This window comes from Arctopsyche grandis, chromosome 8 (assembly GCF_051622035.1).
Source record: "Arctopsyche grandis isolate Sample6627 chromosome 8, ASM5162203v2, whole genome shotgun sequence".
Taxonomy (NCBI): Eukaryota; Metazoa; Arthropoda; class Insecta; order Trichoptera; family Hydropsychidae; genus Arctopsyche; species Arctopsyche grandis.
In genome coordinates, this window is record NC_135362.1 from 29,919,918 (window position 1) to 29,942,807 (window position 22,890).

At 33.0% G+C, this 22,890-nt stretch overlaps 4 protein-coding genes across 4 annotated transcripts in view; 2 read left to right on the forward strand and 2 right to left on the reverse strand.

Annotated features, from left to right (window-relative positions):
• The window catches only part of LOC143916109 (uncharacterized), a 373,187-nt gene that overhangs the window by 66,024 nt on the left and 284,273 nt on the right, over positions 1 to 22,890 (forward strand). The gene's annotated exons all lie outside the window — the stretch shown is intronic.
• On the forward strand, positions 2,000 to 3,696 carry LOC143915551 (meiotic nuclear division protein 1 homolog). The gene is made up of 6 exons (XM_077436248.1): positions 2,000 to 2,096; positions 2,724 to 2,887; positions 2,956 to 3,092; positions 3,162 to 3,267; positions 3,345 to 3,491; positions 3,556 to 3,696. Exons 2-6 carry the CDS (start codon positions 2,798 to 2,800, stop codon positions 3,694 to 3,696), a joined length of 621 nt encoding a protein of 206 aa, XP_077292374.1. The 5' UTR covers positions 2,000 to 2,096; positions 2,724 to 2,797.
• Positions 2,350 to 4,008, reverse strand: Tfb5 (transcription factor B5). The gene is made up of 2 exons (XM_077437028.1): positions 3,869 to 4,008; positions 2,350 to 2,772 (listed from the first exon to the last, which is right to left on the reverse strand). The coding sequence occupies exons 1-2, from the start codon at positions 3,901 to 3,903 to the stop codon at positions 2,586 to 2,588; spliced, it is 222 nt and encodes a 73-aa protein (XP_077293154.1). The 5' UTR covers positions 3,904 to 4,008; the 3' UTR covers positions 2,350 to 2,585.
• LOC143915938 (uncharacterized) lies at positions 4,582 to 20,209 on the reverse strand. Its single transcript, XM_077436758.1, has 21 exons — positions 20,142 to 20,209; positions 17,837 to 18,057; positions 17,585 to 17,748; positions 17,359 to 17,502; positions 16,030 to 16,235; positions 15,732 to 15,963; positions 15,383 to 15,604; positions 14,811 to 14,908; positions 14,562 to 14,730; positions 14,314 to 14,481; positions 10,131 to 10,248; positions 9,893 to 9,947; positions 8,896 to 9,116; positions 8,658 to 8,821; positions 7,540 to 7,677; positions 7,242 to 7,441; positions 6,862 to 7,093; positions 6,549 to 6,770; positions 6,354 to 6,454; positions 5,726 to 5,894; positions 4,582 to 5,654 (listed from the first exon to the last, which is right to left on the reverse strand). The coding sequence occupies exons 2-21, from the start codon at positions 18,052 to 18,054 to the stop codon at positions 5,485 to 5,487; spliced, it is 3,411 nt and encodes a 1,136-aa protein (XP_077292884.1). The 5' UTR covers positions 18,055 to 18,057; positions 20,142 to 20,209; the 3' UTR covers positions 4,582 to 5,484.

The window sequence follows — 22,890 nt, forward strand, 5'->3', positions numbered from 1 at the left end:
TATACATATTTTTTTAAAATATTATTATTGAAAACAAATTTGGAAACCCTTTGTTCCAAAACACCACTGGGTGTTAATAAACTCGCATACTCCCCCGTCATACAGATGCCCGCACCCTTCTGGGATGCGCTTCTATTCAAGCGGAACATACCCAGAACAACCCTAGACAAGGACAACTGCACACGACCACGTGTACAACTGAAACAGATGAATTGGCGGATCAGCAATTAACTAAATAGCCAGTGAGCTTTGGGAGCTTGACCATGGTTCACCCCGTCGAATCAACTACATATACATATATGTACTTCACCGTACATAAAGATCCTTTTCCACCCAAACACTACCGCGTGTTTATATAGGCCGTGGGACACGGTCAACGTACCACTATATATTTTATGAATATTATAATATTATATAGATTATGTACTTAAAAACTATTTAAGATTGACCAGCGGTCAATCTTAAATAGTTTTTGATAATTTAATAAAAAAAAATAAAAATAGGCGAGGGTGCGTAAGGCCTCCCTTGGATTCTGTGCTCTTGGCAACCGTCCCGTTGCCAATCCGTTTTTACTGCACTCTGTTCGTTCATGAAAATATAATGTTTTTACCCCCAATTCCACATATAGGACATTGTTTTTTCGATGACCAACATATATTCAACATCTTTGAAGAAATACATCTGGCAGTCGCAAAGCTAATAGAATATAAAAGACCTAGCCCTATGCGAACCGAAGCTATACCTGTTATCTCGCTATTTCCCCGAAAAAACTTGAAACACAACGATCGGGTGTGTTTCAAGTTGTAATTTGCAACAGCAATCCACAAGTATACAACAAGACAACCTACATGAATGCATTTTAAAAAGTACGATGTCTTGTTTTGTATTTTTTAAGAAGTATAATTTTTTCGACTCTCGTTTATACATATCAGTGGCGGCTCGTCCTCATAGGCTGAGGATCTGCATACCCCTCTCTATATAGTACATATTTATATTATTTTTGTCGTCCACATGGGCTATGGACCTGCAGCAGTGGCTTAGCGTGAATTCCTGGTGCCCCCCCGCAAAATATCTGGCGCCCCCCCCCCCATATATTAATATTAGCAAAATAACTTTCCAAATTAATATTTATACTTTTTACGTATCGGTATATGTACGTATATATCAAAGTGCATTCATAGTTTAATCTGGACGACCAAAAGCAGTGCACAATCTGTTTAAAGTAACTGATGGTAAATTTTCCTTAAAAACTTCTCACCTGTTAATGGTGACAGCGAAAAATTTATAAATTTTATTGGTTTTAATCATATAATTTTGTTTTATTGTTTACACATTGAAAAAATATATACAAGAATAAGAGAATTCTCAGCTAATAGGTTGAAGTGGCACTGACGTTCAAAAGATGGAAAAAGACGGTAGTCTTCTAGCCCTATTGGCATAGATCAATTACACAATGAGGATAAACTCAAAATATGTTAATGTATGTACATACACATATAGTACAAATAGGTTAAAAAATGAGAGAAATTTTTAAAAAAATTACGGAACAAATTAAAAAATTTGTGAAAAAGGCGCGCCGCTTCGTGGCGCCCCCCCCCCGCATTGCGAGGTCTGCGGGCGTGGTAGTTACGCCACTGACCTGCAGCCCTCCCAGTATAGTACATGGGAAGACTATTTTTGTTTGAATTTGGTCACATGTAAGGTCAACGAGCTTCTACAGCCAGATTGATCTCTACAGCCCCCACACTTTGCAAATATTCAAGAGTCGCCTCTGGAACATATGATAGGCGCGGGCCTGGATCTTTCGTTCATGGCCTGCTGACCTGGTCAAATCCTTCCTCTGAATCCTCAAACTATGTCAAAAGATGCTCCCTCATGTTATGGAAAGCTTATTTTTGAATTCTATGATATAATTAATGTCATAAGGCCAACAAACCTAGCATGACAAACATATTTAGTATTACCCATACGTTTCTATATTTTTGCGTAAGTATTGTTCCAAAAGTTGATTTTAGACCAAACATATTCTATTGCAAATGGCGACCCTGTAGCGCGAATCTGTCGATTTGACACTTTGTTTTTGGTGACTGTGTCAGGTAACTATTATTTATCGCAAAGGAAATTATCATTTGACTTTTAAATGTACAAACATATCTGTATTATTTACGTTGAATCGTATAGGAGTCCAATATGTACTATTTTTACAAAAGTTTTCTATGTTTGACTTCGCAAACGATTGTTCATGATCAACTTTCGATCTTTGCAATTGAAACTTTAATTTGACAGTTGTACCTAATATAATTTTCATATTTCACCATTATGGATGCCAATTCAAATGAAACTATCTTTAAAAATTCAATGTATTTATTTAAGAAAAAAATAATGAGATTAAATAGCATGCTTATTACTCAACGATACACTATAATAGAAAATTCACAAATTTTCGTTCTTCTTTTTTTTTTAGAAGTATTCTGAAATCTTCAACACAGATACATATGCATGTAGTTGAATTATGATACATCATTGAATAAGTTTACATTCACAGCCTTTTATTATGATATTGATATACATATATCTTGTTTCGATTACACTCCTTTTTCGTGTACTGGAAAACTAATTTGATCCATAAGGTCATCCACTCGAGCCTGTAGCGTCTCAATTATATCGGCCGATATGAACAAATGCGTTTCGTCGAGTTCTTGTAATATGAATTTTCTTCCTAGAGCGAGAGTCTCGTCCAAGTGCAGGAGAAATTGCTTCATTGCTTGATCGCTGAAAAATAAAATATCTAAATATAATGTCGAAGAGGAAAGGCGTAAGTGCTGACGAAAAACGGAACAGACTTTTAGATTTGTTCTATGAGAAAAAGGAATTTTTTCAATTAAAGGTAATATATCGTAGTCGAGAGAGCATTACTAAAAGTACTTATAATTATAAGCATGATGAATATTACAGGAACTAGAAAAAATAGCACCCAAAGAAAAGGGAATCGTCGCACAATCTGTAAAAGAGGTATTGCAAAGTTTAGTCGACGATGGAATGGTAGATTCAGAAAAGATTGGCACGTCAATTTATTTTTGGGCATTTCCCAGGTATTCATTATGACAATGAGAAATATATTCAAAATTTCGATAATGTTTTATTTGTTTTTATTATTTCAGTAAAGCAAAGTCTGAAAAGAAGGCAAAATTGGAAACAATTATGAATAGTTTGAATGAAAACAAGAATAAACTCGCAACGCTGAACGATGAATTAGAAAGCGCAAAGGCAAAATACACGATTTTTACTATAATAATTAAATATATGATAGCCTTATAATAAAAACATTAAATTCATTTCTTCAGAAAGAGCATGATGATTTGGAAGAGAGGAGTGCGGCTATACAACAACTAACAGAACTGCAAGAAACCCATAAAAAGCTTCTAAAAGAGATATCTCGCTATTCGCATTGCGATCCGGCCCATATTGATAAAATTCGCAACAATAGTCTGGTTTGTATGAAAATTAATAAATTTGTATTGTAAATTTGTTATTTCAAATTTAACCATGTTTTAGAAAGTCAAAGATGCCGCCAACAGATGGACAGAAAATTTGTACTCTATCAAATCTTGGTGTAAACTCAAAATAGCAGCTGACGAAGGAATGTTTAATAAACAATTCGGCATACCTGAAGATTTGGATTATATCGAAATATAAATAGAGTTGAAACCACTTAAGCTGTATTTTACTTGTATTGATTTAATGTAATTAAAAAGTTTGATTCGTAAAAGAGTGTTTTAATTTTGATCACTAGCTTATTCCATGTTTGATACAAAATTTAGGTTATGAAAATAATAATATTAGAGATTGATGACATTATTTTACTCACCATTCGACAAGAACGCCTTTCATTACGTTAACCATTTTGGTACAATGTATATTTTTAAATCCGGATTTTGAAAATAAAGCAATATACTGTTACTCGTACACAACAATCTGACAGTTGTCAGGATCACAGTTGTACCAACTGCTACTATGAAAAGTGTAAAAGTGTACACTGAGAAACAAAAAATCACTTTTTTTTACCAGAGCGGAGACTAATCAATAGAGATTTCAATTTGGTAATTGGACTATTTGTCACATTGCGGTGGTCACAAAGACAATTTTTGCCATGCAAATCGCGAATACACAATATTTGGCACTCAAGTTCTCGTTAGTATGATAGTTATCATTATTATGGTGGACTTTTCGGCTGCCAAATGTTCCGTTATAGAGATTTTAGTGACTTTGTGACGAGTACTTTGTGACCAGTAATCACGGAACCTTTCAATTTACCGTATACCGGTATTATCTTACTACCGGCATACTGGTATTTACCGGTAAATGATTTTTTTTCGTGGATTAGATAACTATAGTAGTTACTTTTCCTAAAAACGTTAACCTAGTGTAGGAATATAGCACGACTTGTACTATTACGAATCAAAACCAGTGATCTCATCATCGATCCTGTATAAACATGCATAACTCAAGGGCAACGTCCCCTTCGACCATTCTAGAAGATAGCATTTATGGGGGATGAACGAATGAGACGACTGGCATGTTGATGCACGTGCTTTATTTATGATAGCTGAAGGCAGAGTGAGGTAGCTACTCTGAACACAGCCGAGTTGGTCCCCACTCGCAGGAAGGTGACCAAACTTGACCATGTCGTATAGCGAGCCGCCACAAGTTCATCGCTCGATCGTAAAACGAACTAAACCCAACAGTGATGTCATCAGGCAACGAACACATCACATTCTCAAACGAACGACGTCCTGGCGCTGACCCCATAGCTATAAACCACACGTGTACCGAAGACACATGTCTTGAAAACAAGTCAACACGTGTCTCTAACACACGTGTCCTGGAAACGAAGACAAAGCTCCTGCACGCGGCACGCTTCAAGCCAGAACGTATATAAAGGACGCACCAGCTCCCAACACCAGAGTGGACCTCTAGAGTTCAACCAGCTCGTATTTTATACGTTTTGTTTTTAACCAATTATGATTATTTATTTAAAGTTTGTACCATTCGAAAGTTTCGATCGTAATTGAAAGAACCGTTATACCGGTATAACACATCACAAACCAGTATACCGGGTACACATGTATTGCAATCCCTACTAATCAATCATTATTAAGTTTGACTCACTAAATTCGCATATGAAAATGATTTTTATTGACTTCTTCTCGTTTATGAGATATAAGCGTTTCTTATTGTCAGCGTTTATGAAATATAAGCGTTATATCGCTTAAATGAGAAAAAGCCAACAAAAATAAATGTGATATTCGAGTTTAGCATCAATACGGATCGTATGATAATATTGATAATGTAATATGCTCCAATATACGAACAGGATTTTATTGGTATTCTACTAAAATTATTTATATGATATGATATTATTATACGTTTTCTATTTATTATCCATATATAAAAAAAAATCTTTAAAATCACATATGAAAATTATTAATTATTTCTTGGCTTCAAACCAAGCCAGGTTCCATCTTTAGCGTGGAGATTGAATGTTTTAAATGAAATTTTTAGGGGCTTTTGAGTTTTTGCCGTCATCACAAAATCGAATTTAGCCAAAAGATGGAAAAGAGCGGCTTTGGCTTCCATTAAAGCAAATCGAGATCCTGCAATTTATAATTTTATGTATTACACTATATTTACATACAAATATTGATTTATAGAAATGACAAATTACCGATGCAATTCCGGGGACCAACTCCAAACGGAATGAATGAAAGTGGATTGATATTTGATTTATTTTCCTCAGAAAACCTTTCCGGGTCAAATTTTTCTGGATCGGGATAATATTGAGGATCATGATGAATTGCATGTATTGGAATGAAAATTCCTTCTCCTGGTTGAATCTGAAAATACATTTTATTTCAAATGTTGATTATTTGAAAGCTTAATACACAAGCTAGGATTTTATGGTTTGTGATTATTCCACAAAAAGCGATCCCGCGCACGTCACTAAAATCTTGATCACGGAACATCTGGCACCCAAAAACTACCCACGCGAAATATTGTACTAACGAGAACTCGATTGCCAGATATTCCGTATTCGCGATTTTTACGACAACGATTATCGTGTGCGCCATCGCAATTTGCGCAATAATCCGTTTACCAGATTTTATATATATATGTATATATCAGTGGCGTGCTGTGAAAATCTCCTTGTATTTGTCGCACAGCCTTACATGTGTGCGAGCATGATTCAAAGGGTGACGTCATACCGAGTCCCCGTGTATCCTGCTCGCGCACACGTAAGTAGGGCTGTGAGTAAAAAAACGGGGAGATTTTTATGGCACGCCACTGGTACATACAGTGTAACCATCTTTAGATAAATCATTTGGTGGCGGTAGAGTATATGCCCGATTGCAGTTTCTATCCGTAGTAACAGCAGGTGGCCATCTTCTCAATGTTTCTATGTAAACAAAATCGTATCATGTGAAAATATAGAAGATATCAATATTTTTCTTATATTATATATAGCAAGTAAATATTGTCATTTTAAATACCTGACACCACCATATCCATATATTTCATTTTCATTAAATCGTTATAATCTAAGATATCTCCTTTAATAGCAATCAATTCATCAATTTCATTTTGAAGCTTCTTTTGGACATCTGGATTAACAGCAAGCTCGTAAGTTACCCACGACAGTAATGTTGATGATCCTTCAAACCCAGCGATGAAAAACAGGAGTGCTTGAGCTATAATTTCTGCATCAGTCCATTCTGTAATAAGAATTTAATAGCAAAAATTAGAGTTGACTAAAATTACAACAATTACCATTAGTGCAATTAGCTGTTGACTAGTAAAACTAACGTCTTTTAACGGTTCGTTTCCCCACGCTTGATTCCTCAACAGTTGCAAATCCAGCGTCATTTCTTTCATTGTGCGAAGCTTCATATTTAAGTGATCCTTTTTTTGCTTCCATAAGCAGTTGAATCATATCAGGTCTGATGATTCCGCTTATTTCTCTATGTTTCATAGTATTGGATACAATACTACTGAAAAAGTCTCGCACACTTTGATGAAACACAGTTATTCCTGTATACTAGAAAAGTAAATAAAAATTTATATCAAACTGTAATATATTTAATGGTACAAAATCAATTTGATGTAAATTTCTTAACAGGATATACATACATAATACCCAAAAAAATATTTATTGTTTTTAAAAAAATGGAGTAAGTTTGTCTTACTTTTGAGAATAGGGGAAATGCAGAGCACAAAAAGAATTTAAATTGCGTTAATCCTGAAAAGTCACTAGACTTCTTTCCCATTTGGTAGAATTCGTTATCTCGACTATCTAGCGAATTGACATCAAGTCCAAAAGCTGTTGATGCGATAACATCGTTGGTGTATCTCGAAAATGCATCTTTCATTTCCACTTCGATCAAGCCTCTTTCTTCAAATATAGGTATAATATAAGTAAATAAAAAAATATAATATAAAGATAAAATGATTAAATTTGAAGACACTTCATTGCTGTACCTTTACATTCTAGAGATTTCATCTTTTCTAAATAAAATTTGGTCATCTTTTTTCCGATTTCGTCAATTAATACAAACATAGTTCTCATTTTGGAGCTAGTAAATGCAGGGCTCAGTGTAGCTCGCATATCCTTCCATTTATCACCTTTAATTTAATTATATATTATGTACCAAATATATGTTATATCATGCACATATGTAAACTAGTGTTGTACCCAGAGAAATGTAATATTAATAGAAGTGGCTTTAGGTGTTCTTTTGTTGTCAAGTGACATTCTGTCCACGGACAGATCTAAATAATTTTAGCATCAGTCGTATTTGACGCTTGGTGCTCGACGTGTGTCCGATAAAAACTTCTCTGTTTATATTACTCGCAAGGGCAAGCATCGGTAAAAATTGCACAATACATTCAAAAACACACAATAAACAACATGGGATACATTACAAGTAATTGTTGATACATTAAATTGATCCGAATGTATTCCGTGCGATGTAGCGTATTTATAGAGACGTACCGCGTAAAATTGACAACAATTATTTATTCGTAAGGGCCCCTCTATTCTTATTATGAGGGCTCTTCACTGCTTCTCTTAGGCTGCTTCGTCGTCGTGACGTGTCCCTTCGTCGCGAAACAAAATACGGGGGACACTGCGAAGCACGAACTCGAACGCGCGAAACGCATACACACATTTCGACTCACACACACGGTGTTCACGGCCGCGCACGGTGCGAGTGAAGAGCCCGCTTTACATCTCTCTGGTTGTACCTGATAAAATATCATCGCATGTGTGTTGGCATAATAAGTTATTAAATAAAAACTACCTGCCTACCTACATATAAAGAATATAAAACACCAATAGAAAAATTAGTTTAATAAATTTTCAATAGATGGCGCCAAATGCTCAGAGAATAATTTTCCTAGAAGAAACATCAGTAGCAAACACTATATATATATAAGCTTTTTTCTTTCGTAATTATATTCGAACATTTTGTTGGCAGTGGTTTAGGTGTGACGTACATAGTATATCGAATCGAAACGACTATTATAGAACGGCGAACGTACACAGACAGAATAGAGATATTATATATGTATGTATATGATGATATTCAATAAGAATCAGTTACCTTTAAGTGAAAATAAATTAAGACCAAATAATGGATCAGCATTTTCATCGATAACAAAAGAATGGTCTAGGAAATGATCAAAGTCCTTGATTGTGGTTTGTTTGATGATTTCCAAATCTCTTATCATAATGAGAGGATTATTTAATTGCTTAAATCCCACATACCTATGGATTTCGTTTCGTTACAAGAATTGTAAAATTGTATCATTGAAAATAATAAAAAAAAATAACAATCATACTTCTCATTAGGAAAAGCGGTGTATGTTCTATTGGCAGTGTCCATCATATGCTCTCGTGCTATCAAAGCCTTAAACATATTTCCAACAATGGGGAAATCAAATGGTAAATTTTTAATTCCTCGTCGTTTGTAATATCCAGCTTCCCAAAACGCATATACACAAAACGAAATAGTGATTGCTATTCCCAAAAGAGACAACTCCCACCAGGTGACAAACATAATCTGAAAATTACGAAATTGCTTTTTATCAATCAATAAATGATTAAAAAAATATGAAATAATTATATTTTTTTATAGTACATAGTTATACCCTTTAATATTGTACACAGATAATATTTACTTTTATTTTTTGATTCTAATCATGTACTAAATTGTAAACAAACTACTTACATACGTATTTTAAACAATACCATACTATTATCCAATTTTTAGCACGGCAAATATTTTAGTTGTAAATAAGGGTTTTGAGCTCTTTTTCCTATTATGCTATGCACTAATATTAAAATTTGATTTTTTGAATTTTAAATGCTTTTTATTATTACTAAATTCACAATAAAATGTTCACAATACATCTTATATCTATTTTAATAGCTACTGATCTACTGATCATTTTCTATTTTACAATTTTAATTTAATTTGTTTAGTAATCATAGTATTATATTATTCTAGTGTTAATGTACAGCATAATAGGAATAAAAAGAGCTCAAAAATCTATTTACAATTCTTATAAATGCTCATAATACATTTAATACATAATATTAATTAAAGACTCTCTAAAATTGATGACCTAAAGCAGATTGCGTTTGGGTAATCTGTGTTAACATTAAAATAATTTAATACTACAACTATATATTACTAACAAAAAAAAAATGTAAAATAGAAAATGATCAATAGATCACTAGGTATTAAAACAGATATAGACTTAAAAGATGAAATGAATTAAATTTTGTGCGAGAAGACTATCACTAATGCGACCATCACCAGCACTTCCATCGCGCTTCCAACTCACGAAGATCACATTCCTTAGGCATGTGGAACGGATCTACCGATGAGCTTGAATTTGAATTGTTTATAACCAGTTTTTTTTAAATCTTATTTAATATGCATAGTTCATATACATAATACTTTTGTGCTTTTACACCATACAAAATAATTACAATAATATAATGGTAATTATAATAATATACTTTTATAACAGATGTGTGCAATAAATAATATATAAATTTTATTTATTACGTTGTATTTGGTAGTTTGTGTCTACGTGCTTGTAGTAGGTCCACCCACACTCGAGATTCGTTCGCAACTGATATACTGGACTCGTTGAAATTGATGATTGGCAGATGGTGTTCTTTAACTACTCAATTACAAAGCAATTTAGCTATTCATATTCATCATTTTTATTTTTCATTCTGAAATATGTAATGATATAGGTTTTTCATTCCATATTGACCTTTTTTTCGTTTGAATTTGACCTTTTTTCATTTCAAATTAAACCTTTTTCATTTAAAATTGACCCCTTTTCAATGTCAATTTGAAATGAAAAAGGTTTAATTTGAAATTAATAAAAAAAGGGTCAATTTGAAACGAAAAAGGGTCAATTTGGAATGAAAAACATGGGTCTACCTCACGGACCCGAATGTGAAACGCCCGAAAACGCAAATATCGGAAGGCAAAGATCGAAATATAAAAAAAAGGGTGCATGGTAAACGGTACCTACTCACGTACATACTCACTTAATTTGCGCGAGCAGGATACAACAGGAACAAGAGGAACAGGATTTTCCTGCCGTATTCTGCGCGCGCACATTAAACAAGGCTGTATGACAAAAAGAGATTTTCGAATTTCACCGCATGCCACTCACATATATTATATACATAGTACCGTTTACCATGCACCCTTTTTTTTATCTTTAGACTTAAGATCTTCCGATTTTCGATCTTTGCCTTCCGATATTTGCGTTTTCGGGCGTTCCACATTCGGTATATTGTAAAAATAAATTTAAAAAAATACACCCATATATTTATGGGTTCACGGAAAGATGCACTAAATTGCACTGAAAAGTAGCGCAGTTTTGAGAAGCCCTAATTTTCAAAAGCGCTCAAAAAGAAGTTACGCAATAGAATTCCACAAAGAAAAGTTTAGCACCCATGGATAAATACACATTGACGCTTTTTTGTGGAATTCTATGTATTGCGTTAGTTAGTTATTTTTGTGGAATTCTATTGGAATTCTCCTTGAGCATCTTTGAATGTTTGCATGTCTCGAGAGTGCAACTATCTCTAGTGCATTTTTCCCGTCACCATATTTATGTAAATGAAAGGATTGAAGTAGAAGCAAATAAAACTACAAATGAGCTAGACTAAGAAAATTGGGCGAATTTGGCGCTATTATTTTATTACGCTCTGTGTTATAAAAAAATATTTGTTATTACGCTCTGTGTTGTAAAAAAATATTTGTACACTGGTAAACAAATATATGTATGTAATGTATCGTCCACTCCTGATTATAGCTCACTTACAACTGATACGATATCTATAAGTTAGCAATAACTATTTTTTTTAAATATATTCAAATAAAAAACTGTCTGCGTCGATATAAAATATTAATCAACACCATAATAAATTCAGCGACTTTCATTTATATTCTGTAGCACAATCAAGTTTGTTGTACTATACATATTTCGGGATTTCTTACCGGGGCTCACGTTTTGAAATTTCTTCATAGAAATAGCATTTCTTGAAAAGACCTGTAAGATCGCCAATTTAGTAGTCGGCGGTCATCAGTGTAAGACAGGTGAGGGGGTCACCAGTGTAAGACAGGTAAGGTGTGTTAACCGTATCCCGGTCTAACGAAACACGTGTTGTGTAGTTTGAAAGAGGATCGTTTATTTTTGTTCAATTTGGTACAATGGTTATTGTATGTACGAAGAGGTTTCTTCGGAGATGTGATCTAGTTGAACTCTAGAGGATCACTCTGCCGGTGGAGGTTGCTGCGTTGCTTTATAAACGTTTTGGGTTGAAGTGTGTCGTGTGCACATATTTTGTTCTTGGTACTCGCGAGCGTGGTTTTATGGGTTCATACGCCTGGACGTAGTTCGTGGTTTTTATGGGTTCAGTGAGTTCTTCCTTTGTTTCCAAGACACGTGTATAGAAACACGTGTCGACCTTTTGACGAGGCGAGCGTGTGCCATGCGTTAATGACTTTCCTGGATATGTGTCGCAGTGACCTGATGAGATCATTTCAGTTGTACTATATGCCTACAGACCTTTGATTTTCAACTCTATGCTGGTATATATAAATGCATAACACTAATACAAAGTCAACAATAAGTACCTTCATTAAGAGGGCTGTACACCCGAAACCTTAATGATATATATATTGAGTGAATGCGACAATATATATCAATATATATATATATATATATATATATATATATATATATATATATATATATATATATATATATATATATATATATATATATATATATATATATATATATATATATATATATATATATATATATATATATATATATTGAGTGAATGCGACAGTTGCGCTTCGACCAGATAATACGTATTTTAAATCGACAAAATCGAGGTTTCGTATTCTCCAATTTTCTCCTCCGAAACTGGACTAATTTTTAAAAAAAATTCGTCATCGGTATGAGAAAGATATTTTCTATGCAACTGTGTGCGTATTTTTTTTTTAAATCGACCGTTAAATAAGCACGCTGGACTATTTTTGTGGGTGTAAAAAAGAGGCGATTTTATAGATGTTTGGCGGCTCCTAGCTCCTATAAAAAATAACTAATCAAAAAAATAAAAGCACAAATGCATGCCAATGGTGGATATCCATAGCATATTAAAAAATAATTTCTCTAGTGCCATAATTGAGGAAGGGAGAAGTGTAATACGTTTGTATGGACAAAGCGCTGGTGTCCAGCCCTCTTAAGGGCCGGGCCGCACCGTGCGACTTGCGAGCGACTTGGTTGAGGGCGACCAGACCAATACATGCAGGTAGATGGGACATGCCACACCCGTCAACTTGCTTGTCGCACACATTTTCATACATTTTTTCGTGTCGCGCAACTTGTCTACCGACAAAGTTCCACGGTACGGCCCGGCCCTTAGTCTTTCAAACGAACTTACCACCGTTCGAACGAGCTAAGCTGTTTGCGATTAAGACGAAACTATCTGAACTGTATCAGCTATCTGAACTGTAAATAAGTACATTTGGTATCAATATAGATAAACCTGTACGTTTTTAGATTGGTTTTATTTCGGTGGCAAATATTTTTTTACATATATATATGTATAGTTTTATTAATGACTAGCTGAACCCGGCATGCGTTGCAATGCCAGAATAAGGCATGCAATTCCCGTTCCCGTTCCCGTTTCAAATGATGGTTGGAGCTCTACTAACGTCTCTTCAACGCCGTGTCGTCATAAACCAACTGATAACCTGGTTACCAACGAACACATTTCCTTGACTACACAATGGCGCTTCAAACTTTCGCGTCGGTAAAATTATAATTACGAATATTATTATTAATAGGTTTTTTTCCGTTTTTTTACACAGTAAGCTTCCCGGACATGCATACAACAAATCCTGAAAGTTCCATTGTAATCGGTTGAGTGGTTTAGGAGCCTATACGAGCCAGACAGACAGACAAACAGACATACATTTTCATATATACATACATACGAGTATATATTATATGTAGATTTAGTTTAATTATCGTTTTACATATGTACGTCTATAACAAAATTGAATTCGATTGCGTTCCATAAAGTACATATGTTAGACTAATACTATTTTTAAAAGCTTTTTATTATCTTCACTCTGTATTTTATCGTTTATTTTCTTTCTGAGGTCATATTTTTCGAAATACATACAAATACTTTTTTATTGAAGAAAATTTTATTCAAACATCATTGAAATGAAATTTAAAGCAGATTTTCCTGTGCCACGGAGCCAATAAAAATTAAATAGAATTCAACCATTATTTAAATAAAACGAGTTGTTTAAATTAAAAATATTTTCATATTATGAAAAATTATAAAATATATTAATCTAATACGTAAATAAAATAATTGACACTTTCTTTCTATGTATGTATGTATGTAGCATGTGTATGTGGCGTGCCGTGTAGTATGTGGTGTGCCGTGAAAATCTCCTTGTTTTTGACGCACAGCCTTACTGATGAGTGCGCGATTAGGATACAAAGGGATTAGGTGACGTCATACCGAGTCCAATTGTCGCCTAGTCCCTTTCTATCCTGTTTGTGCACACGTAAGTAAGGCTGGGCGAGAAAAACGGGCAGATTTTCACGGCACGCTACTCGTTTGTATGTATGTACGAGTATGTATATGAAACATGTATTAAATATACATATGTATGGAGGTTAACAATATTTAATTATTTCTTGGTTTCAGACCAATCCAAAAACCATCTCTAGCATGAACATTAAATGTTTTATTTGAAATTTTAATAGGATTTTGAGTTTTTGCGGTCATCACAAGATCGAATTTCGCAAGCAGGTGAAAAATAACAGCTTTCGTTTCCATTAAAGCAAATCGGGAACCTGAAATTTTAATTATAAAAATAATAAAATTTTCAATATGTAACATTTAATTTGAATTAGTTTATAAATTATAAACTCACCAATACAGTTTCTTGGACCTACACCAAATGGAATGAATGAAAGTGGGTTTATATTTGATTTATTTTCATCGGAAAACCTTTCAGGATCGAATTTCTTTGGTTCAGGGAAATATTGAGGATCATGGTGAATTGCATATATTGGAATCCAAATTCCTTCTCCGGGTTGCATCTAAGACAAAAAGAATAAATAGTATTTTTTTCAAATGTCAATCTAAAGGTGATTCTCTTTAAAAATGTCCTTATTCCTACGGTATATCCTTCTGTCTGTCCATCAGGAGAAGGAAGCTTGTAAGGTCGAATACACTTTCTATCTGTAGCAATAGCTGGTGGCCACAATCTTAATGTCTCTATTAAAAAAAAAAGTATATATGTATATATATCATAAAATTTATAGATATCTATGTGTAACCACTTAATTGCCACGCGTTTGTAGAAACCGATTAAATTATTTTATTATGTGTTTAGTGCCAACCCTTGACAAACTAACGAAAAATATTGACTTTTTTCAATTGCATTGGTATCACAAGATATTTTTAGATGTCACTGTGAAGAAATCAAAATTAATTTCGAGCCATGGCCGTAAATACGAAGGAGCGCGCTTAAGGTCTGACCGCACTATGCGTCTGCGATACGAATGGCAGCGTGCGGCCAAATATTGTTTGTTTGAAACTGTATGAGATATAACACACTACGCGTCACGCGACAGAGTTGCTTTTAGTATCAACTTTGCCTTATTGTGTCGTGCTGCAGCAGTCGACGGCCGTATAGTGCGGTCAGACCTTTATGGCAATGAAGTGGTTATACATAAACCATTATTGTACCAGAAACCACCATGTCCAAATATTTCATTTTCATTAGATCGTTATAGTCCAATTTGTCTCCCTTTTCAGCGATCGACTCGTCGATTTCATCTTGAAGTTTCTTTTGAACATCAGGATTAACAGTAAGTTCGTGAGCTACAAAGCAGAGTAGCGTAGAAGACGTTTCAAATCCGGCAATAAAAAACAAAACTGCTTGTGCGATAATATCAATCTCTTCCCACTCTATAAAATCAATTGAATAATATTTAATACATACATATGTACATGAATATTTAAAAAATATCTTTTATGTTTCAAATTGTATGCAAAATTTACGTTTCAGGTAAACATAAATAATATATGTACTCACTCCTCTTGACGATTTGTTTTCCAGTAGTCGATTCTTCGACGGTTGCAAACCCTGCATCATTGCCTTCATTTTGTGAAGCTTCATATTTTAATGATCCTTTCCAAGCTTCCATTAACAATTGGATCATGTCAGGCCTGACAATTCCATTTTTTTCTCTATTCTTCATGGTATCACGTACTAAACTGTAGAAGAAATTTTTCACATCCTCTCCAAAGAGCTTGATTCCTGTAATCTAACATAAATAAGGAAATTAAATGACAACTCGTCAAAAATAATAAATCATGTAAACGTTTTATACCCTCATAAATTTTGGGAATGCAGAATACATAAAGAATTTTATTAGTTGAACTCCGGAGAAGTCCGATGACTTCTTTCCCATTCTGTAAAACTCATTATCTCTGTCATCTAATGAATTTACGGTCAGTCCAAAAGCGGTAGATGCGATGATGTCATTTGTGTATCTTGTAAAGGCATCTTTCATTTCAACTTCGATTAGACCCCTCTCTACAAATATTATGAATTATAATATATGCTATTCATATATGTAATTGCGAAAACACCATCGTATTATCTATTATATATACAGTGGCGGCTCGTTTTTAAGGACAACCAGGGCCCTGCACACATTTCTCATAACCAAAAAAGAAAATTAACTTGAGTCAACAAGTTTGTTTATCCCGCTCATCACGTGGTGAGCAGAACCGGTTGGTAATACAGTTCAGGGCAGTTGTTTATCTGATGTGGTCCCGTGGTCGTCAGCTTCAGTTTACCTGCTAATCTGGCACTTACGAATGGTACTGTGTGTATGTAGAGTGTAGGTAGTCAGTCGAAGCAGAGAATAACCTTACATAGAAGGTATTACCTTATATAGAAGGTCGCTTTCAATTGGCTGCGTTAAGGTATTTTTGGGGCAGAATATGCCAGCTCCTGTTGCTATATTCTCTATACGATTCGAAAAACACACGACTATGTTTTGAAAGGTATGCTTAAATTGTCAATCACAATATGACAATTTTATCATTAAATATTTTTTATTTATCACATTTTTGCTTTTTCAGAACACAAAATAAACGAAGTCGATAATTTGTTAAAAAAAAGTCGTTTTCTCTGCATAAAATATATTAAGTTCATTTTTTTGGAAGAAAAATATATATGTGGGGGGGGGGGGGGTTAACCTCCCCAAGCCCCACCTGTTTTTAAAGTCACGAACCGCCTCTGTCTATATACATATGTACATAGATACATATTTAAATGGGTTTGGTGCAAACGATCGAAAAGCGCCAGACAGATTGAACCACAGATTAACTGGATAGTTGCTTTAAAAGCAATTCTCGACTTCACGAATGAAAAATTGCACATCAGATGACGAGTAACCTTTTGATGTACACAGATGCAATTATTAAAATTGAGTTGGATCTTTCTGGCGAGTTTTTAATAGTTTAATAAGGAAAAATTCGGAACTTAAAAGTATCAGAAGCACAGAACGTATACAGAGTAGGTATGTCGAGGGTAGATTTCGCATAGTGTAAGTGCGAGCAGTGCGCACGCATAAGGTACACGTGTCGTTAATCTGTGGTTCAGTCTGTCTGGCGCTTTTCGATCGTTTGCACCGCATCGATTTAAATACCTTCATGATCTGGTTCTTTCATCTTTTTCAAGTAAAAATTGGTCAATTGCTTTCCAGTTTCATCTACCAATACAAACATGCTCCTCATTTTGGAACTAGTAAACGCGGGACTTAGCGTAGCTCGCATATCTCTCCATTTTTCACCTATATATGGATAATTTTAAATTAAATTTTAAGAATAACATGCACACCCAAATATGTAAAAAAAATACTGTATGAAAAATACCTGTCAGAGAAAACAAATTTTTCCCAAATAATGGATCAGCATGTTCATCTACAACAACGGCATGATCAAGAAAATTATCGAAATCCTTTATAGCTGTCTGCTTTATAGTTTCTAAGTCTTTTATCAAGATGAGGGGTCTATTAACTTGCATGAATCCTATATACCTATCAATTTGGTATTACATTAATTGTATTGTAATATACTCGTACTTATGACAATTTTCATGAGTAAAATACTGTTACTAAAGCTTACTTTTCATTTGGAAAGCCATTATACACTCTCTGTGTGGCATCCATAAAGTGTTCTTTACCTACAAAAGCCTTGTACATATTTCCAAAAATTGGATAGTCATATGGAAGATTTTTAATTCCACGCCGTTTAAAATATCCAGCTTCCCAAACTGCATATGCATAAAATAATATGACAAGGGCAATCACCACTGGAACCAAGTTCCACCAAGAGAAGTCCATTATCTACAAAAAATAAAATGGCCAATGAAGATAACATTGTGTATACATATTTACGAGATAAACTAAAAAAACAACATGTATTTTTATCAAGCAATTAACACTAGGTATTTATTTTTCATAAAATATTTTATATATATTATGATTCTGACTAATTACAATATTACTTTCGAATAAAAGGTAACGAGCAACAATTATGAATTATTATGTTTTTTAATAAAAAAATTTGCGTCGTGTCGATAAGAATTTCAGTAACCGATACTAAGTTTCAGTTCGATAGGACTAACGTTGTTCGAAAAATCCCCAAAAATCCATAGACACACACACACACATATTTTCTAGATCATGAAAACGTGATCAGTGATCGATTCTGAGTTCGAATCAGTCAAAATCTCGAGTTCAAATTTTCGCATGATCACAAAACTTCATCTATTGTTGCTACGTACATAGATAAAGTAAAAATTACATAGCATCATTAGGCAATGGTAAACTGGAAAGATGAAATGAATTAAATTGAGATATGTGAGATGAAATGGCACCCACCTTGGAGGAGTTCAATTTCATATATAGTTTTATATTTAAATTTTTAAATATATTATTCACAATATATTTATACAAATATATTTTAATTCCGAGTCCCCCAAGTTGAAAGTAACCATTCATGCTGTTAAAATTCTCATAAAAGAAGAGTTATTTGTAATATGAGTCACTGTTGGTAGATTTTACTTGGAAAACAACAAAAAAATTTCTGACAAATAAGAAGAGGTTAGTAAAAATGAAACTCTTCAGTCTGTCTCAATACAACTTTGTAAGCAATCAATCGGTCGAAAGTCGTAAACAGCTGTTGTATAAATTCAATATCGTGTGAATATTTGGATTCCCATTTTTTTTTTAAATTTCTAGGCTTGCAGTGTACACGAAATTCTTTTGTTATAATAAAATAAGTCATTTCTTTTATCAACGCATCGATGAATAGAAATTTCGCATAAAAAAATAATTTACACAGAAAATTATGAAAATTGTGTGGCATTCACTGAACATTAGACATTAGAAAATATTGAAACCTGGAAGGATAGTTTATCATCTACAAAAGCTCATGTTCTTATTAATTGTATCACGAAGACTGAATTTTTGGTATCACTTCTTATTCATAACATACATATATATCATTACTAAAACAATCGTATTAAGCAATTCATTGCAAAAAACAACATTGAATCTATTTTCGGCGGGTAATATCATTAAAGGTAATATAGAATTTAAACAGAGATAATGCAGTTGCTGAATTCCGAACTACTAGGGAAGAGACTTCTAAATTAGCAAAATAATTAGATGTAAATCTCGATATCCCAATGATTGCCGCAAAACAGTCAATATCCGGAAAATCATCCGTGCAGTTACAAAAATTGTAGTTTTTGAGCACTTTTTCTTATTATGCTGTACATTAACATTCGAATAATATAATACTATGATTAATAACTAAATTAAATTAAAATTGTAAAATAGAAAATGATCAGTAGATCGGTAGCTATTAAAATAGATATACATAAGATGTATTGTGAACATAATTTAGTAATAATAAAAAGCATTTAAAAATCCGTGCAATTTGCCAGAGGATTAAGTACTTTCATTTCAATGCTGGATGAAATAATAGATGATTCAAAATCAAGCTTTAATGAAGACACAATGAATACTTTTAATTTGCATATATTATAACCAATAATATGTAATTCTATCTGTCTATATATTAAGGCCAATATCAATTTCAAAATGGCCACCTCCTTGACCATTTTCTGGATCCGCTAGTGGTGCTCGAAGACTATCACTAATGCGACCATCATCAGCACTTCCATCGCGTTTCCACCTCACGATGATCGCATTCCTTAGACATGGGGAACGATTTATCGATGAGCTGAATTCTTATAACCAGTTTTTCTTTTTAAGTCTTATTTAATTTGCATATTTAATATAATACTTTTGTGCTTTTACACCATACAAAATAATTACAATAATATAAAAGTAATTATAATAATATACTTTTATAACAAATACATACGTGCAATAAAATAAATATAAATTTTATTTATTACGTAGTATTCAGTAGTTTGTTCTGCGTGCTAGTAATAGGTCCACCCACACTGGAAATTCGTTCGCAACTGATATACTGGACTCGTTGAAATTGATTCTCAATTCGCAGATGGTGTTCTCTACCTACTCAATTAAAAAGCAATTTAGCTATTCATATTCATCATTTTTATTTTTCATTCTGAAATATGTAATGATATGGTATTCGAATGTACATTTGTACATATGTAAATACATAAAGTTTCTGTTATGTAAAATAAATAATCAAATTAAATTGAATAATTTATGTATATAAAAACGGACGCGATGTTTGTATGTTTGTGGTGGCGCGTCAACCATTATGGAAATTTCAAAAAACAAATTTTAGAATGCCAAGATGTATTATTGATCATTATTATATATATATATATATATATATATATATATATATATATATATATATATATATATATATATATATATATACTAGCTGAACCCGGCATGCGTTGCAATGCCACAATAGCGCGTGCAATTCCCGTTCCCGTCCTCGTTCCCGTTCCACAAACATTCAATTTTATATACACGTATAAATATATTTGTTGACGTGGGCCATCCGCTATGTGTTTGTGGTACAGGCCCTGATAAGTCAGTATGTACATTCGAGTGCGAGGTAGGCGTGGCGCAATTATTGTCACACTCGCGGCGTGATGCGTTGAAGGCGGGATAGCTTTACTTTCGCGTCAGTAAAATCGTAATTACAAATATTATTATTTTTCCCGTTTTTTTTCACAGTAATCTTCCCGGACATGCATACAAAAATCCTGAAAATTCCATCGTAATCTGTTCTGTGGTTTAGGAGCCTATACGAGACACACACACAGAAATTCAATTTCATATATATTATATATAGATCAGTTCCGGTTCCCGATTCCTTTTTCAGTTACAGTTCCAGATTTATGCTTCAGTTCTAGGTCCAGATTCCTTTTTCAGTTCCGGGTTCGAATTCCTTTTTCAGTTCCGGTTTCGGAATCCAGTTTCAGTTCCGATTCTGAATTCCTTTTTCAATTCCGATTCCCGATTCCTGTTTTAATTCCGATTTCCGATTCCTGATTCAATTCTGATTCCCGATCACTATTTCAGTTCTGATTCCGATTAATTATTACTATTCGTATTGTAACTTTATTTTAAATTATGTATCAATTTGTTTCCAAAACCACCCGTTGAAATTTCAACGGGTACAACTCTAGTATATAATATAAAAACAGAAGTAAGTTGCCTTCAATTGGAATTATTTAAGCAAAATTAATTATTTCTATGAATCTGAAATATTCTACTTTAAAATTATTTTCATGACACTAATTGACATTTCGATCTCAACAATTTATATCAATTGATCTGTTGATACGTCCTTAAGAATTTTATCTACAAGTACACTGGGTATATAGTTAATGTACATAATTGTTTATCTATATTAAGATGAAATTGAGATTTCGTTATCTTCGTACACATTTAGTATTATGTAGAGTCATTGATTGAAGAATTGTCCACTAGATTATTGTATACGAGAAAATTAAATAAAATGACCTTTAATACGAACAATTGTTGCTCAACCAGTTCCACTTCCACAGCAGACAAGTCTTTTGTTTATATTACCTTGAGATATGCATACGCTTGGTAACTGTACAAATATCCTCGTACAAGGAATTGACCATCTCAGCTTTACATATTTAAGATTTTCAACTTATTGTATATTTTACACCTAAAACAGACTTTACATGAAATATAAATTATATAGATATTTTTTTTTGAAAAACAAAAAAATTATTTGTGATAGTACCGATTTTCAATTACAATAATTCAATAAATAATTTACTTATGTACGCAATTTATTAATCACGAAAAGAATGTAAATAGGTTTTTAAGCTATTTTTCCTATTATGCTGTACATTAATGAATTAATTTAATTATTTTGTATTACATATATTTTGAATGAAATATATTCAATTTTAAATGAAAAATACATATTAAATTTGTAACAAAAAACACCCCAAGTGCACAACCTGTAATTGCTCTCTTCTGCTTTTTGAATAAACATTAAATAATTTCAAATAATCAATATGTAAAAAATTAAATCGGAAAAATATTCGGTTCAATGACAAAACTTAACGTAATAAGAAAAATTATGATTCTTTGCGTGGTAAAAAGTAATCGACAATTAAAAAAAAAACAATTATATTATATTTATACAATATACAGTATACACATTTAAATACATAAATATTAATATCATTTTTCACTCAATTTGTAAATTTAATATTATATTGAAAAATAAATTACTTTTAACTCGAAATGAAGATTTGATAATCACAAAAATGAATGATATACATACATACATGTATGTATATTTAACAGTCCTTCAACCTAATTATAAAAGTTCACGTATCTTTAAATTACAATTCTCATCACAATACTCAATAATCATAAAATGTACACACAAATCAAGGAAATCACCAAAACTACCGAACTTGAGTCCTCGAAAGTCGAACACGAAATGGCTGTGATAAGAAATTTCGGTAATAAGTTATTTTCGACAATAAGTTATTTCTAAGAAAGCTTTATTAAAACAAGTTTGTATTATTTTTTTTAATATAGCGTTGACAAGGTGTTGATATCATTGAACTTTTTGCGATAAGTATTTATAGAGTGAGATAATTTCATGATATAGAATATTTTGATATAGAACACGTGAGGTGCCGGGTTCGATCCCAGGGTCGG

Excerpts from the sequence above, each read along its gene's own strand:
- LOC143915551 (XM_077436248.1), top strand. The coding sequence starts at position 2,798 with ATGTCGAAGAGGAAAGGCGTAAGTGCTGACGAAAAACGGAACAGACTT. Across the intron at positions 2,888-2,955 it reads AGGAATTTTTTCAATTAAAG|GAACTAGAAAAAATAGCACC; the intron begins GTAATATATCGT and ends TGAATATTACAG. Across the intron at positions 3,492-3,555 it reads AAATTCGCAACAATAGTCTG|AAAGTCAAAGATGCCGCCAA; the intron begins GTTTGTATGAAA and ends ACCATGTTTTAG.
- Tfb5 (XM_077437028.1), bottom strand. The coding sequence starts at position 3,903 with ATGGTTAACGTAATGAAAGGCGTTCTTGTCGAATG. Across the intron at positions 2,773-3,868 it reads AAAGGCGTTCTTGTCGAATG|CGATCAAGCAATGAAGCAAT; the intron begins GTGAGTAAAATA and ends TTTATTTTTCAG.
- LOC143915938 (XM_077436758.1), bottom strand. The coding sequence starts at position 18,054 with ATGGACTTCTCTTGGTGGAACTTGGTTCCAGTGGTGATTGCCCTTGTC. Across the intron at positions 14,909-15,382 it reads TTTGGACATGGTGGTTTCTG|AGACATTAAGATTGTGGCCA; the intron begins GTACAATAATGG and ends TTTTTTTAATAG. Across the intron at positions 10,249-14,313 it reads TCTGAAACCAAGAAATAATT|TTAAAGAACACCATCTGCCA; the intron begins AAATATTGTTAA and ends GTAATTGAGTAG.